Here is an 18,509-nt window from a genome sequence, read left to right as displayed (position 1 = left end):
TTTAAAAATAAAACGTAATGTGTAAAAAAAAAAAGAAGTCGGTTTTTCATCATGTTGTATACCTATTGTGTTTAAAACATTATCCAAAAGCATTCATTTAGGGTTTTGATCTCCATGTACTATCACTTGATGTTGATATAGATCAGTGTTTCCCAAAGTGGGCAATGTCATCATCCCCCCCCCCCCCCCCGGTGAGTGATAGTGGTCTAGGGGGTGATGGAAGCTATGGGTTAAATATAGGATCCTATGAGATCACGAGTCAGGGGTGATGAGAAAGAAAAATTGTGAAGGGGGGGGGGGTGAGATGGGACAATAAGTTTGGGTAGCTATGATATAGATGAAAAAGAAATCGTAATTATAATTGAGATTTTTTTTCATCCATCTGAAACAAATTGAGAAATACCATATGACAGAGAATTAAATGAAGAACCGGGGGGAAAAAATAGAATTACTACCGGAATGCTAACATTTTGTAAAAAAAATTCTCTAAAACGGTTTATACACCTTTTTCTTTGGGAATGACCCATAAACAGGGTGTTGCCTTGAAGTGGTGATAAACTCAGGTGTGATATTAGGCATCAAGAGGGACAAAAATTGTCATAGAACAGAGCATGGTATCGTAAACCACGTTTAGTCAGTGAAAAGTGCAAAAATACTTATGAAGGGTGTGATGTCAAGTGGGACAAAAAGGCCAATAAAATAAGTAGAAAGAAAATTTATTTGACATGATTATATGTAGAGCACAGCCTGTGGTGTACGATAATAAGTACAAAAACCATTTACTTGACAGGCATGATTACAATACACCTGTGCATCACAGTCAAATGTGAGTAGACGAACAGAAATGATTACAGGAGATTTTGTGCTTGCTATCGTACTTTATTTTGTACACCACAGGCTTTGTTGTAATCGTGCTGTCAAAGGTTTTTTCTACTTGGTCTTTTTGCCCCACTCGACATCTCTCGCCCTTCATAAGTATTTTTGCAATTTTCACCGACTAAACATGGATTGTGATACTGTGTTCTATAGCAATTTTTGTTCCTCTTGATGCCCAATATCACCCTGAGTTTGTCACCACTTCAAGGTAACACCCTGTGTATGTATATATGTACATACACAGATTAACCCCATGAACTGCAATTTATTTTCAGGCAGCACTGCTCGGACAAACAATTTCATGGCGAGCTAGACTCGTCATTTCAGTTCAAGGGGTTATTAATATTCTTGAACCAGTTTGTTTCAAACAGTTTTTCTAAAATTAATTTTTGATTGGAAAAAACCTATTATTGCAGTTTTTTCAGCAATGGCAAAGACTCACCAATTCAAACTTATTAATTCCTACATTAAAGTTTGTGTTAAAGACTGTCTTATTCGTATTTAGAAAAATAATCAAATGCACAATAATGCCCCGCATGCATAAATGGGGGGGGGGGGTAAATTTTTGCCATGTGGCAAAAACTACCAATAACCTATTTTTGCCGGGAGGGTTTTCACAGCGGTTTTTCCACCTATGGCAAAAAAATCACAAACCCTGCTATCTGTTCTGTGGCGGGAAACTTCCTCCATCATTAGTCCTCTGACATTCGTAATAATTTCTGAAAAAATTTCTCAAACAGTTTTAAAAAGGTGAAACCATTTTAATTGTTCGCTGTCACTCTCTCTGGGGTATTTTCCATTGTCTATTGTCAGACAATAGCTTTCGATTCCGTGATGACAAGGTTGTGTTTCGTTCTAGAAAAAGGAATCTCGCAAGAAGAAAAAATTTTACTGATAGAGATCAGAAATGCCAGGAAAGAGAAGACACTATATTCACCAATGGTGCTGACTGAGGGAAAACTGATGTAATCTCAATGGTTCAGTGAATTCCCACTCATTTGGCTATTCAGTTAGGGAAATCGTATCTTGGTTTGTTTCTGAGAGAAGGGGGGGGGGGGGAGAGAAAATGTATTTCTCTTCAATGACCTTTAGCCTTTAAAGTGGGTCATGTGACAATTTTTTTTCACTTGTAAGATATGTCTTTTGTGACAGAATTCAATCCCACAATAGCTTCTGCTTTCTCCCACTCCACATAATAATCTAACGGCAGACGTGAAACATTTTTTTCCTTTGTGGGAATTTATTGGAAGTAATTTTTAACGCGTCTGGATTTGAACAATTATGTTAATCTCAAGGACTTGACGTCATTTGTGGCTGTCTGTGATTATTGCCTGTAGATGTGACGTACACTGCAACATCCCTGACTGCATTTTACCCTGATCTGACAGCCAGTTAATGGAGGTGTAATCGTGCAGATAATTACGAGGGAGATAAAATGAACCATTTGTTGATGGGAGACAATTTTTTAACTCAAAGATAACGTCTACAATTCTGGAGTTGTTGAGGCTCTGCATTCAAATATAGTGATGCCCTTGTGATTTTAAATATTAATTTGTCGCTGAACTAACCTTGAATTGCTGGGAAATATTTTGTATACTGGTGTATCTGGCAATTTCATGTATCCTATTTCATAATTCCAGAGAATTTTAGCTCTAAATTGCAGGAAACTTATATAAACAACACAAATAATAAGCCTATTGCTGTACTTTTCAATTATTTATCACAGTGTTGTAAACGTCTGACTTGAATAGACGTATTGTTTTTTTCGTTCTGCTGAGCAACCGAGATTGATGATTTGGTACTCAATCCAAGCGGAAAACTCTGTCAGCATGATAATCTTATCCTCTGAAGACGAGACCCATTGTGTGTTAAAATGCATTATAGGAATTTTATTTAGTATTTCCTGGTATTTGCCTTATTCGTTGAATAAGGCTTTGTAATTATTTATAAAATTCGAAACAGATAAATCTAATTTTTTAATTCTATGAATTTTTGCTACTGCAAAAATGTGGCAAAAACTATTTTTGCTGGGGCGGTCTTTACCAGCAAAAACTTGCCAACCCTGTTTTGTAAAGGTATTTCTCAAGGGAACATTCCCCCCAATACCGCTTACTTTGCACCTGTGGAAATTTGAAGAAAGTCTACTTTTTTAAAACAGATGGGGGTATTTTGAAAGGGGATTTTTTGCTATATGGCTATATTGCTTTAGGGTTAAGGGTCCGATAAAATTACTGTATGGGGGGGGGGGTTCGTGGATTAGGCCTAAATGTTTCCTTATTTTATTTTTTGACACACCATAGCATTAGTGACATTACTCTAGACCAGTGGTTCTCAACCTTTAGAAGCCCACAGTGCGGTAAATTCACTCTTTTTGTAAGCGAAAGGCTCGGCTGTACTCACGACTAACAGGAAATTGATGGGGAAAATGAAATTTCATACCACTTGTGGCCTTCCAGTTGAGAAACACTGCTCTAGACAGCAACAAGTAGCTGCTTGATCCCACCCAGGAATACATTAAGATATGGTCACCAACCACACATGCTTCTTTATAACTCTCTGGAGTTAATTTAAATGCCAGAACATGGGTAGAGAATGAGAGCAACCCCTAATAACCAATTGAGTAGAAAAATCTGTGCCATTCATTAACCTTCCAATTGGCAAGCATTGAAATTTCCAGAGGAGAATTTTTCCTGTCTGCTGTTTTTTTTTTAAATGTATAAGTGAATTTCGGCTTTGTTTTGATTGTCACATAATTAGATAGAAGAGTTGATCCACTTTGCCCAAGAATATTTAGAAGACACCAACGAATAAGGCAAATACACAAAAAATAATAAAAGTCCTAATGCATTTCAACACCAATGGGTGCAGTCTTCAGAGGAAACATTTAACCACTAGTTTCGCTGACCGAGTTTCCCATTTGGGTTGAATACCAAATCTTCACGCTCGGTTGCTCAGCGGAAGAAGTACGTCTGTTCACTTCAAACGTTGTGATCAGAATGAAGCTGTGAGCCTGCGTGAGATACTAATGCAGTGTCCTGATTGGACCTTTGCGGAATAGTGCTATCCGATTGGTCCATTCGAATTTTCTTGTAATTCACGCTCAAAATGAATTTAAGCCATGGTGTTGCGATCGGGGGTGTAGATTTATTATCGTTCACTAGTATATTTATCTATTCTAGTATATTTATTATCGTTCACTAGTATATTTATCTACACCCCCGATCGCAACACCATGGCTTAAATTCATTTTGAGCGGGAATTACAAGAAAATTCGAATGGACCAATCAGATAGCACTATTCCGCAAAGGTCCAAAAGTTTCTATATCCCTTTAAGACTGGAAAATTTTTTAAAACACATGAATGTTTGTCAAGTATTTCACCCGTGCGATCGATCAAGCTTGGTCTTAAAGGGATATATACCAAGCAATATCTAATACAGGGGGTCTGTTTTTGTTAAAATTTTCCTTATTTTTTTTTTGTGAAAAGGGCCATTTTGTGAAAAACAAGTAATTTTGTGGGAAGCAAAATAATTTAGTTAATTAATCGCAAGGAATTTTCGTACATCTACTCAGGGAATGCCAAATTTATGGTTTCATTAATTTTTATTTTGTAAAGGGTCTGGGAAACCAACCCAAATTTTGGCTGGACAGACCCCTGTAAAATAGGACAGTAGGCTCTAATCAGATGAGGCTGTGTAGAAGAACAGAGATTGCAGGATTATTAAAAGTCTCTCTCTCAATTGAAAAAGTCCATTTTTTTTAAATAATTGAAACTTTTGTGTGCACATAGATACAGCGACATGTTTTTCTCTTCTATACTCAAAAGAAAACCACCCTAAAAAAACTGCAAATTACTGCATGAGCCAGACTAGCACACGGCTGTATTATCAAGAGTACTCGGATGCAGTGCAGAAAAAGATCACCTTTTGCGTAAAGGAACATTAGCAAAAGATAAATGACAGATATATCCAAAATATGGCGAGAATGAGGGTTAGGGTCCTCCAAAGCAGAATGTTTTTCATTGTTCTGCAACGAACCCTTAACTGACTGGAAATGTTCTGCAATAAAAATTCCCATAATAGTGTTTTTTTAAATTTTCCTTGGAATTCTTTTAGATTGTTCTGTGATGCATGTTGTAGATTTTGACATATTCTACTTCAGGGGCCTATATCTTAAAAATTTGTGCTTGTAGATATACAAAAATTTTAGAGTGGCAACTAAAAGTGGAACTAAATATTTTCCAATGAAAATAATTTTAAGTGCTGTACGTTTTTTTTAGAAAAAAATTGTTAAAATTAGAGTAAGATCGAAACCCCCCCCCCCCCCTGGATAAAAGTGCAGTGGAACATTGTTTATTTTCACGTTATCACAACTGAGCTGATGGTTTTTGCTTTCATCAACACAAGTGCTATGAAATTGTGGGTAATATTCTACCCTACAGTTTCAATCAGTGTGCCTAACTCAAAAAAATGAACACCTTTTATGAACGTGATATGAAACTAGATGTAACATTGTAACCATGCGCATGTGTGCTTGGAGAAAAACTGGGTTAATTGTATTATTGACCGCGTGACTTTTAGGAGCTAGCTCATGAACAAGGGCCACCATTTCCGAAAAGAATTGTGTCCTTGGGGAAGACTGGGACTGGAGGTATATGAGCCCGACATTCAAGAACTCAAAGCTGCATTAAGAGTACTTACAAGCGGCTTTGCAAGAACTAGTGGAGGAACATGGTCATATCCACAGACAAAATGATGGATCTCCATTGTGCGCAATAGCAAGAGCTTATGCACGTAGAGCTTATTATGTTCTCGTCTGAGGAAGACAAAGTGAGGAAATGAGAAGTCCCTTCACTTCAAATGAGATTAAGAGATGTGTAGAATGTGGGAATCTGTGCAAATCTTCGTAGAAGAGAACCATCCCAAATAAAGCTGCAGCAGTGTGAACAATAAATCTGCCCAATGATAGTGCAATTTCCCATTTCCGAAAAAACCAAAAATAAAGGCAAAGGTAAATGTCATAGATAGGATTCCATTTTAAAATCACACAAGAAAGAATAAGTTTACAGACGGTGAGTGCAGTGCATAAGTCCTCCTAAACGGTAGTCCTCTCTCTGGTTGTTTAGAGTTAGTTACTTTGTAAACATTATCGTATTGTATATTTATTTATGGTGTTATTATTTTTTAAATATTTTATATATATTGTATTAAATATTGTGTTGAATTATTGAATGACGTTTCTATTAGTCATTTTCATGTGAAAGAATAATTGTGAGACAAATTATCAAGTTTACATTATTTCCTATGAGGAAGTTTGATTTGCATAACGAGCGATTTGGATAATGAGCACGTTGGTGTAACGAATTAAGCTCGCTGACCAAAGTTCTACTGTATTTAAGGACAATTTAAAAATTTCGTTTTAATCAAAACACTTTTTTTTTTTTTCAAATCTTTATCTTTCGGAGTATCAATAACTAGTCATGTATATCAATATATGTCAATAACTAGTTGCTTAATCGTCTTTTCATTCAAGCTTCTTTCATCAAAGCAATAGTGTTAATGTTTTTTTTTTTCATCCTGCGAGTCCAAGTTATGAGTCAAAATGCCATGTAAGTGCTCTATAGGACTAAGAAATGGACTTCCCAATCACCACTCGAGGGGTTTCACTGAATCTGCTTCAAACCGATACCTTTTTAGACTTTAAAACATGTACAAAAGCATTATCCTGTTGAAACAAACTATCTAAAAGTTAAGAGACGTGTGTCAGAAAACAGAAATTATGCCAAAACTGTCTCTATATGCCTACATTCCCTAGATATGGCTGTGTCATTGCATAGGTCAGTGATATGTAAAATCGAGATTGTGCTTTTCATTAAAGAAAGCATCCTCGTCCTACTAGGCGTAGAGATATATATGCTGTTTGACTGATTCATCAAACAATTCAATAATCGTCTTTTTTCTGATTAATGGTAGGAGAAAGAAAAGTTTTTTTTTAGGCTTTGTCCATAATTCTCAAGCCTATTTATTAAAGTTTTACTGTCTTCAATTTTTAAATTCTTCCAGCCATTTCATAACCAGGCATCAAAGTTTCTATCAGAGCAAGTATTTCGCCTTTTCAACGTCTAATAAAAATTACCCTGTACGAATTTTGAAGAGTGAAAATAGTGTCACAAAATAAAAAAAAAATTTTTTGTACGGTCCCCTTGTATTTTAACTTCCAATTAGAAAGTTGTTCTCCTGAAAAAATTCAGTGTTTCTAAGAGTGCAATGTGTGCCGAGATATTTGAATTAAGAAATCAGAAAAGTTAGGGAAGAACAGCAAAACTGATGGACAACGCTCTTTTCTCAACTTTTCTTCTGATTTTTGAGTTAAAATATATATATCTCAGCAAGTATTGTACTTAGAAACTTGGAATTTTTTTTTCCTCTGGAGATACAGGGCAACAACTTTCTAACTGGGAGTTAGGACAGGGGGCTGTATAAAAATTAAGATTTTTCTATTTGGTTACACACTGTATTTTCAGTGCTAATACAGATTTTCTTGCAGCAATAGCTGCCTGGGATTTGCAAAGCTCTGGTTTAAACTGCAAAATATTTTTGGGGTATGTTTTTTAGTCTATCAATAGTACTCGGATGTGTCGAGTAACATTAATTATCCTGATTCAATGCCACCACCATTTATTTTTGCAGAAGTCTTTCACTATTATAAGTTTAGTGTTGTATGAATCGCGCAGTTGAGTTGAACCCATATCACATGTACATATGGGGAAAATTTGTTCGCTGAAAATTTCTGGTGCTAAGCTGGGTTGGTTCTAAATCAAGAATCGCAGAACAATTAGCGCTGCTGCAGAAAAGTGTCGAAGAATTTTAAGGAAAAATACAGAAAATGCTATTATGGGGAATTTTACATTTCCAGTCAGTCAAGGGCTCATTGCCGAACAGTGAAAATCATTCTGCTTTGGTGGGCAGAGAATTATATCTTCATACAACTGTATGTGTGTGTTTTTTTTGTTTTGTATTTAACAATGAAAATTATTATAATAAATAGTGCTTTCCTGAATTTTTTTTTTTTCTTTCCGTTTAACAGAGGGCGCATTCCTCAACAGAACAGCCACACTGTGTAATGTATGGGCTCTGCGGCGAGAACGATTTTGGCGATGCAACATGCTCATATAATGGAACTGCGCAACCGCTGGAAGATGAAGAGGCGCTTAGTATCTTGGAAGACTTATGTCCAGACTTTAGAGGTAAACTTTTAGATTTTGTTAACTTTTTTTTTAAAGTTGCATTATGAAGGTTTTTGGTGCCATAATTTAAAATGAAGGAAGTGCTTTTTTAGATTTTAGAGTCAAATATTGATGACGGATGAGCATCAGATTTAATTGCACTTAAGAGTCGACAGTATAGAATTATACTCTTGTGATATCATATGCCAGATGTCGCTTTTACTGTGATATGGTAAAACCTTCCATGCTTGTTTGAGAGGTATTTGAAAAAATTAACCAGGTTTTTCATTGCTGTATCCTTTCTCTCAATTCCTTACTGGTATCACCAAGCATTAGGTTCATAAAAATGACTTTATGGAATTATTATGCTCACTCCTTAACCCTTACCGGGGTAACCCCCTTAAGATATCTCGTCAAACTTGATCTGCTTTATTTCAGTCATCCCAAAATATCTCTGGTTCTTAATGCTGTTTCATTTCCAATTATAATGCGGATCAGGAAAATTTTTAAAAACCGCTCAAGAGCTTGAGATCACATGACGTGAAGGAGGAAGAAATAAATTGTTTTCCACTCACGGAAAAACTTCTTTTTGGCTGATCAACTGCCGACGAATCAGCATTTAAGCTAGATAAAAAAAAAAAAATTCATTTAGCAAAAATGGAGGTGAAAAAACTTTAGCAAAATGCTAATGCTTAATGGATGTATATCTACTCGTTTCGTACATCTGTATGCATTTTTACAAAAGTGGTACTTTCTTAGAAATCTTCTTTCACGTTTTAAGATTTTATTTTCGCACTTTGCGAAAAATACGACCGTAGCTTCAACCCTGCAACCAATCAACATTATGCTTGGGATATATAACTACTACACATTTACTAAATTTTTTGTTCAGCGACAGTGGCAACACAAATTCATTTTTAATGCAAGTGCAGAAGATTTGTTTTTTCACATTTAATATTAAAAATGCCGGGTGTTAGCAAGGCTGTAGGCTAGATATTTTCCTTTCTTTAATGTGGAAGGTGAAAAAAACGGAGAGAGCACAAGAATTATTTTTATAATTAAATGTATGGGTCATTCCCAAAAAAAAAAAGTGTACATTCCACTTTTCTGAAATGAATTTCAAAGTAGAATTTTCAAATTAGAATTGATCTAAAATTATAACCAATGACTTGAATATTTTATAAATGTTTTTCACTTTTATTTTGTAATTTATTTTTTGGGTTTTACGACTGATAAAATTATGGATTTTGTCTAATCTGTTACAAAAACAAATATCGCTATAAAAAAATTATTTCTGCTGTTTTTATCCCTTTTTGAAATAATGAAAATTGCCTTATTTCTTACACATATACTGAAAAAAGGTGGTTTAAAAAAAATTTTGAATTTTTTTTTCTGTTTTTGATGGTTTCTTATGATTTTTCAAAATAGCATATAGAAAAGTTTATTTTTTACATATATTTAGCTACTCAAAATCAAAACATTTCATTTCTGACAGACAATGGATTTGAAATATGACATCCATATTTGTTATGGGCATCTTTTTCTCGGCCACCTCGCTGGGCATTTTGCCTGTTGTGGTGTTGTATTTGTATAATTTATAATATAACATCTTAGTTTGAAGTGTTCCTAAAATGTTTTTTGCCAGTGAATTGCAAAAATGCTTCCCGTAACAGAGTGGACGGAAATGTGTGACTGAGAGAAAGATATCTCAAACATTCTAAATAGGTTATGCAAATAGGCTTTCATTTTCTCAAAAATTATGTACAAAATGTGATAGATGACCCAGAGACTCCTCTTATAACCTTTTGAAAAATATCCACCCTGTGAGGACATTCAAAAAACACTCACCCCATCCCTCGTAGTTTGAATTTTGGTCTGGTAAAATGTTTAAAATCTGCTCAAAGTAGATCATCAGATTTGTATATTATATCACATCGGGATTTTTCTTTTTAACTTCAAAATTTTTAAAAATTAAATGGTAGTTTGTTGGCACAAAACAACTCACATTTATGCCTCTCAAATTAATGATTCAGATTGGATGGGGAAGGGAGAAATTGGGACTGAAAACAAAAATAATGGTTCTGTCCCATAAAATACAGGACATAATGTCATAACGATCTTTACTAATACCTCTTGCAACACATCTCCCTGGATCTGTGCATGGTCGTAATTTCAACGATCTGTACTACTTTACTTTTGTATTTAACTGACAAAATGAATTGATGGAGAATGTTTTAAAGGGTTCAGAAACTTCAAAACCTCTTAACTATGAAAACTTCACTTTAAATCGTAGTTTTTATTCTGTTGCGTTGCTTGAGTTTTTGGAAGATGTAACAGAGTGGACAAATTAACCTAGGTTATTTTTTTTCATCATAAATTTAAATGATTGGAAACTTTTTTTTATATTTTGAAACATATCTCCATGTACTATTACTTGATGCTGATATAGATGAAAAAAAAAAATTTATTTAATGATAATGATATAACAGAGTGGATATTCAACAGAGAAACAAAACGTGAATACTAAGCTGTTTTGCAGAAGTCAAATCCAAAATTTTTGATCGAGCATTAAAAGTAAACCTTTCAATGAGCACAAAAGTATTATTCGTTTCGATCTGGAATATAAAAAAAATATTTCCCTAATGACCATAACAGAGTGGACATTTTAAAATTTAAAAAATTTCAGGACACAAACAAAAAAAAAGTTTTTTTCAATTTTATTGTCCATTTTGTTCATTTATATAAAAGTATGGCACACATAAAATAAAACGTGATTCCAAGTTTTTTGGGAAAAAAAATTCCGGAGAGATTTGCACCGACTATCTTTGTTTAACACTTTTTTTGAAGCTGGGACAGTCAGATTTTGACGTTTTGCTACAAACAATGATTTAAAAAAAAATTAGATGCTATCTGGAAGAAATTAAAAAGTGCCATATGGCAGAGAATTTAATGAACTAGAAAGGAATTGAAATTATACTACCAGAGAGCTCTGAAATTTTGTAAGCATATTTGAATATTCCAGCATGACAATTCGTTTATCGAGGTTCTTTAAGCCATACTTCAGTTCATAAGGAACTGCTGAATTCACATCGGAATAAGAACTTATTAAGGAAACATTTATTTTCTGGACATTATGCTGAGGTGAACTCGGGGAAAAAAAAAAGTCATCTTGTCTCCACCGGGAGTCGAACCCAGGCCCTCTTGCATACCGGGCAAGCATGCTACCATCTACACCACGTGAGACACGGCCCTGCCTTCCTTATTTCATGCACTATGGTGTGAGGCACTGAAGTAGAGACATTAGTAGTCTCTCTTAACTTCAGGAATTGGGCCCAGGGGGGACGGTTTAGAGAGATAGATGGTTTTTCCTCAGCGGTATGCAAGAGGGTCTGGGTTCGAGTCCCGGCGGAGACGAGATGACTTTTATTTCAGAGTTACCTCAGCATAATATCCAGAAAATAAATGTTTCCTTGATATCTTGGGCTGAGAAAAAGCCATCTATCTCTCTAAAAACTTATTATTTTTCCCATTGACTCAAAATAGTTTCATGGACTTCTCTCAGTGATTATTATTTTTTGCTTTATTCATTTTTATATATACAATATAATTATATAGAGTAATATACAGTGAAATCTCGATATAGCGATACTCTGCAGAGCAAGAAAAAAAATATTGTAGTTATCGTGAGGGATTGTTATATTCGAAGGCAACAGTTAAAATATGTGCATTTTAAAACAAGACTTGGAAAAATATAGTTGTAAAAAGAATTAATCGTTATATCAAGTATCGTTGTAGCGAGGTTTTACTGTATACTACTAAACTTGGTAATGAGTAATTGTAAAAGACCAGTGAAAATACATAGTTTTCGTTCAAGGAGAAACACTACATCAGTCATCGTAATAAATTTTCAAGTCAAAGAAATAAATTTTTCACTAATTTGGCGCCATCACTGGTAGAAAATGCTATCATCCGATGCTGAGAAGAAGTGGGTCTCCCCATCTGTATATTTCTCTGAAAATATTTGGAGAAAAACCATGTGTGTTTTCCAAGGGGGGGGGGGGAAATGTCAATAGTACCAAAATTACCTTTTATCCTTATGTTGTCATAATTGGCATTGATACAGATCTGATTCCTGATAAGCATTTTCACAAAAGCGGGGCTCTGTGTAAAAAAACATCTGCACAGACTCCTGACTGGACTCAAACAAGGAGTAATGTGATTTCTTTTCCCACACACAAGTACATGTTAACAGGGTTTTTTTTTAAATCGACCTTTTGTGTTTCAGGTCAGAACCTGTTTTGTTGCAGTTCAGATCAGATAAAAGCCCTGAAGAATAACATGCAGATCACAGAGACGTTGGGTCTCGGGAGGTGTCCTTCTTGCATAGCAAACTTCCGTAAGAACTTCTGTCAGTTCACGTGTTCACCGAGGCAGAGCGATTTCCTTCAAGTTACGGCCACAGATGAGAGCGATGAGGGTGATCCCATTGTTGCGAGCGTCGCTTACTACATGTCTGCTAAGTGGGTATTGAGTTTCTGTGGTTGTCTTTGATTTATTTTTACAAGAAATTTTACTTGAATTAATTTTTTTCCCTCTCTCTCTCTCTGTTCTTGTTAATAGTTATGCAAACAGTATGTTTGAATCATGCAAAGATGTTCAAGGACTTACGCCAGGTTCGACTGTTCTCGATATGATGTGTGGTTCGTGGGGTAGAGAATGCTCACCAGAGAGATGGTTGAACTTCATGGGTTCAACACCAGATGATGGCGGCTTTGCTCCTTTTCAAATTGTTTACGAGTTGCATTCAGAACCAGAGATTACAAATGAAGGGAAAGTTTTTCATCCTATGAATGAACCAACGACTTTGTGAGTAGGAGAATTTTATCTTCTGTACATTAAGCAGTTTTTAACTTTGGTTGAAAATATTATCTTGATTATCACTATTCGTTTTTATTAATCAGGTGTTCTGAAAGACCATTCCCGGGTTCCGAGAAATGCTCTTGTTTAGATTGTGAAGCCTCATGCCAGTTGACAACAGCATCACCTCCACCGCTTCCTATCATGGAGGACTCGTGGGTGTTGATGAACCACGATGGAGTCTCTGTGGTTTGTGTCATAGTCTTCTGCTCTCTGACTTTTCTCATTGTTACTGGTTTCTTCTTGCATAAGAACCACTCAAGGAAAACCTTGCAATGTAAGTTACTAAGTTGTTTCTCTTGGTTCAAATAACTGATGTGTAACTGTAATAACATTTTTTTAAACAAGAATTAGCATAGTATATTTTAGTTATCTTGTACCTTTTATCTTCTTGCACGAGTGTGTTGCTATTGGGTTCTGGAGTTGCTTCAATCTGTGTGGTGGGTCTAGTCTTCAGCTATCATTTCAGGCATGGAAAGAAAACGTGATCAGTATTCTTCAAGGTTGCTGAGTTTTCATTAAAAAGTGAGAATACAATGTTTGTCATCTTCAGCAGACATTTATGTTAGACAACATTGAACCATCAATCCTTAAACTGCTCCCATTGTAAATAGACAAGTGTAGTAGACTGCTGAATCATTTTCCCGATGATTTTGCAATCAGTGGGATAGGGGGTTTCCTTGATCATGAACACCTCTTCCTTATCCAGCTCTGCAAGAAGAGAGACCTTTCTGGGACTGACCCTATCTTGCACTGACTCGTGGCAGGATTATAGAAAGGCTACTGCTTTCTGAGGTTTTTATTTATATCATTGCTGTTTGTGTTGTTGACCTTATCTTTTTGTATTGTCAAAATACAAGTTCGTTTCTGACCCCCTTGCAGTGGGTTTATTTGGACTTGCCACGTATATTGGCATGTTCGCAAGTCAGTTTTCTACTATTCTAACCCCTTGGGTTTCCAAGGTCTGATCATATCTTGGTATGTTCTCAAGGGTCAATTTGCTTTGGTTGCCAACCTTGCAGTTGGTTTCCTTAGACTGACCACATACTTGGCATATTGTCATAGACAATCTGTTGTTGTGACCAGGGTTGTTTGGTTTAAACCTTAGTTTTAACCAGTCTGGGATTTTTTTTCTCAAAATCACATAAAAGTGGCCTAAATATTTTTTCCCTTGAAAAATATCATATTGGTTCATTAATTAGCCAAAATTTTTCATTCATACTGCATTTTCTATTCTTGGGGAATATTCTGATGGTATATCTAGATTACCTTGATTACCTTACCTCCATTTAGATTACCTTGAATGTGTATATTTTTTTCATAAAAAGTATCTTGGTTACTTTAAATCCCTGTTTACATGGGAAATAGAAAATGCTGGTTTAAAACCTGCTTCAAAAATTTTCACCAATGACTGCTGTCCATTTCTTTCGTTGCGAAGGAGAAAAGTCGTCAAGCAGGTGCTAGAACTCCAAATGCTGCCGCAATATTGCACATGTAAACGGCTTTTGTTGTATGCAGTACAAAAATTTCTCATTCTTACATTTTTCTAACCTTTGGCTGCATTCTGATGATCTATATTCGTCTATCGTTTCCATTCTGCAAGCAATTTTCCGCGTGTTGGACGAGTATAGCATAATCTCACATTTTTAAGTATTTTTTCCCCTTCGTTGTGTAAAATTCCATTGCTTTAAAAATGTTTATGCAAATTTTCAGGTCTTTCCAACCAGTGGTTCTTATTTTACCTGTGTTTTGAAACCAGAACTTTAGTTATCACCCTGTATATTACAAATCATTGCTAATTAATCTGCATCGATCATGCTTCATTAAACACATTATATTTACCTAGTTTTATCAGTTTTTTACAAAATTGCTTCCTAATTGAGCGAATTGAAAGTAATTAGAGAAAAAATCTATTATATGGTTATAATATTTGAAAATTTTTAATATTTTAAAATTATGAAATGATTTCTAGTGTTCAGCTACAAAATAATTTAATTGTAAAAGTTGGTTTTTGTTAAAATATAAGAAATATTTATAGATGAATTAATATGGGTAATAGTGTATTAATTACATTAATAAACATTTTATTTTAATTATAAGTTTAAATGATTTTTCAGAAATGTGTTGTTTTTAATGTGTAAATGCTATTTAAACCAAAAAGTTTTGGTTTTTTTACCAACCCTGGTTGCATCCCATTGCAGTGGTTTACTTAGAACTGATCACATCTTGGTACATTGTCAAACATCAAACTGCCATTTTGGGCCTCTTTATCGTGTTTCCTGGGACTGATCACTTGACATTATTATGAAGGGTCAGTTCCTAAGACCTGACGTCTTTGCAATTGATTTCCTTGGACTGACCATGTCAAAGAACAATTTGCTACTCTTCTAACTTCTTTACATCTGCCAAGTTACAGTGTATCAGAAATTACTTGAGTCACTTTATTACCATCAAATAGTCATAAAATTAGAGAATTTGCAAAAAATACGAACTTTTCTGCAAAAATTTATTTACAAAAAACTTTTATGCAAAGAAACTTTGTTGTACGTGTATTTTATGTTTGTTCCTGAATGGTTTGGTTCGAGACATTTAATTTCCTTTATTTGATATGTGTTGATGTTAATTTTAGACCATACTTTGTATGTGAAACAGGTTTAATGTTATGTTTTATATTTATGTCTATATATTTTAAAATTTACAAAACATAGAAAAAACAAAACAAATGTACATATGTTGTGTATCAGGTGTTACAGAAGTTAAGATGGAAAGAAAAGGATCATCTCATCGGCCCCTGATTCAGTTGAAGTCGTGTTCTCCCTCAGCGTCAGGAGTCGACCTCGGTTCCCTTGAGGAGGTGGAACCATTGCGGTCGAAAAGGCAAAGTACGTCAAAACCGAAAAAAAAAACGCCAATTTTGCTGCTGCAGCTCTTTTTTCCCATTCCCTTCTCCTTTTTTTCCATAAACCTTTTTTGTTTCTCCTTTCGGTGCAATTCTGTAGTGTTTCGTAAATGTTTATAGTCTGGTTGATTTATAGCATTTTACGAAATCATTACCGATTGGCACTGAAACCCTGTCCTTCCTGAAACGACTAACATAAAAAGGCATGTGATGTTTGTTTTTTAGAGGCGTTTTCATGTGAAGTAGACTCTTAGTGGTTTTCTCTCCCATATATGCTTTGCCAATCGCTAGTTTCTTTTCTTCTCACAACAAATATCTTTCTAGAAGCATGCGTAGCTGACACTAACAGTACTAACAATAGTTTTTTGTCGTTTATGTGACTAATACTACTTGTGTGTGCGTGTGTGTATTAACTTATTGATGTGTTTGTGTCTTTTGTTTTTTATGTGTAGATATTTGCAGTAACACTAGCAGTCAGTTGAGTATAAAAGGCACTATAGTATCAGTTTGGCTGGAAACTGATTCGACTTGGGGTAAAATTTATCTTCTCTGTGTCGTTTTATGCACCAGAATCTTTTATTCCAAGTCATTTTTCGCTATACACAAAATATTTTTTGAACTATTTCCTTTTTAAAAATGTATTTGGCTTCGCTTCTATATTGGCATCTTTGTTGCAAGTACATTCAGAAAGGCAATCGAATGGATATTGTGGCTAGATAATAGAATTAGAATCTTGTCTCCAGCTGATTATTTAGGTTATCCCCTATAAGCAGAAATATGTTGAAAACTGACACGTACATTACCAACGCGGGACATTGGTCCATCGCAGAGCAATGTAAAATATTCTGCTTTAGGGGGCTGGGGCATTGTTGCTGTGTCGAGGCTTGACTAGGAGTTCTTAACCTTTTGTGTTTCAGACTGTTATGTGCCAATGAGAGAGACTACAGACCAAGTGTGCTGATAGAATGATAGCTATGGTCCCCTTTACGAAATAATATTCAGTACATAGTAATGTGAGGCAGTGAGTTATCCAAGCACATGAACTCTTTTCAATCTCTCCAAGTAACTCGAAGGGGTCCATGGACGCCTGAAATCAAGAAATTCATGCTCTAGACTAGGTCTCTGATCAGCAGAATAGCGGGCACAATAATGTGACTCTCTGAAGTAGACTACCTGTATTTTTCTACCTCTTAATTTCAGCAAATGGTCTCCATTTGGTGACAGCAGAGATAATTTTGCTCTTTCTCTTGGCCCAACATCCTATTCATTTGCTATTAATCCTTTATTTTTTGGTCAGTGTAAGTGCATACATCAAAGTTTTGATCCCTATTAATAAACAATTATTTCAGGCCATAAATGTTTGCTCTTATGTGCATGCTTAATATACTTTTTGTATATTATATAGGCCACATATGGCGATGTGGCCTGGGTAGTTTTCGGTTTGATGGTAGATTTCGAAGCGTAGATCAACTTTGCCCAAGAATGTGAAGTTACCAACGAATAAGGCCAATACAAGAAAATTACAAAAACTCCTAATGCGTTTCGACACACAGTGGGTGTCGTGTTCAGCGGAAAAAATATATTTAGCCACTAATTATACGCTGGACTAAATTGGAATCCTCTGTCCTTGTGATTAGTCGTTAAATTTTTTCCCCCTCTGGAGACAGCACCCACTTTGTGTCAAAATGCATTAGGAGCTTTGTATTTTTTGTGTATTTGCCTTATTCATTGGTGACTTATTATTGATAGATTTAAGACATTTTTCGATAACTGCACATAAATGAGGCATTTCCAAACATCTTGTGCAAAACAAAGCCACTTTATGTCAAGCCCATAGCCAGAAATTTAGTTCGGGGATAGGGGGGGTAAGAACCAAAGTGATAGAACAATAGATTTGGCCATCTGTTTCCCCTCTTTTTGGGCATTTTGCCCTAGGCTTCTCTGTAGCACCCCCAAACTGCTGTGTTATACTGGTTGGAAATCGTGGTGACTTAATTACAAATTTTATCTCTCTCTCTTTCCCCCCTCCCCCCAAACAAACAAATAAAAGAATTTGTCAGACCAGCATCAAATAATTGCCCAGCCCATTGGCTGATTGTTTGCCAATGTGCAAACAAATTTGTTGCTCACTTACATGGTTTGAAAATAGCTGATGTAAGTGTCTTTGTGCTCCAGAAATGGTTCTAGTTTAGAGTTTGGAAAATAGAGGGCAGCACGTGCTGAGGAAATTAGTAAGCTGATCCAAAAATAGCTTGAAGTCACATAATGAATAGAGCCATGTGTGAAATTTGATATTCTGTTATGGATAATGTCTTAGTTTTGTTACCTAAAGCCACTATAATTTTTGGCCTTTCAATATCTAGGTCAGAGTCAGTTCCGATTGGAATTTCTTCAATTGCGATAGTGAAAATTTTACCTTGCTTTAAACTCTACAAGTTTGGATCTTTGAATTGTATGGACAGTTGTTAGTTACCAGTTCTGCCATAATGCTGGTCGTTGTAAGCATTGGCTCTATTTCATCTAATTGCCCCAAGATTTTACTGTTTCATCCTGCAAATTTAGCACTTTCTGCACATTTTGCTGAAAAAAGATG

The 18,509-nt window shown here is 35.4% G+C and overlaps 1 protein-coding gene across 2 annotated transcripts in view; it reads left to right on the top strand.

Annotated features, from left to right (window-relative positions):
• LOC149067862 (NPC intracellular cholesterol transporter 1-like) overlaps positions 1-18,509 on the top strand; it is a 61,119-nt gene that overhangs the window by 9,187 nt on the left and 33,423 nt on the right. The window contains exons 2-6 of one of the 2 annotated variants that reach the window (XM_089252100.1): positions 7,962-8,121; positions 12,386-12,620; positions 12,721-12,966; positions 13,062-13,294; positions 15,762-15,899. In XM_089252100.1, the coding sequence (XP_089108226.1) occupies positions 7,962-8,121; positions 12,386-12,620; positions 12,721-12,966; positions 13,062-13,294; positions 15,762-15,899 (1,012 nt within the window). The remainder of the gene's footprint in view (positions 1-7,961; positions 8,122-12,385; positions 12,621-12,720; positions 12,967-13,061; positions 13,295-15,761; positions 15,900-18,509) is intronic. The other variant, XM_089252101.1, reaches the window with a different exon arrangement.

The sequence above is a fragment of the Pholcus phalangioides genome, unplaced genomic scaffold (genome assembly GCF_987345545.1).
Source record: "Pholcus phalangioides strain wild (caught in Gottingen) unplaced genomic scaffold, Ppha-v1.0 ptg000028l_1, whole genome shotgun sequence".
NCBI classification, from domain to species: Eukaryota; Metazoa; Arthropoda; class Arachnida; order Araneae; family Pholcidae; genus Pholcus; species Pholcus phalangioides.
The sequence above is the reverse complement of the archived record's forward strand: the minus strand, read 5'-3'. Positions and strand labels throughout refer to the sequence as shown.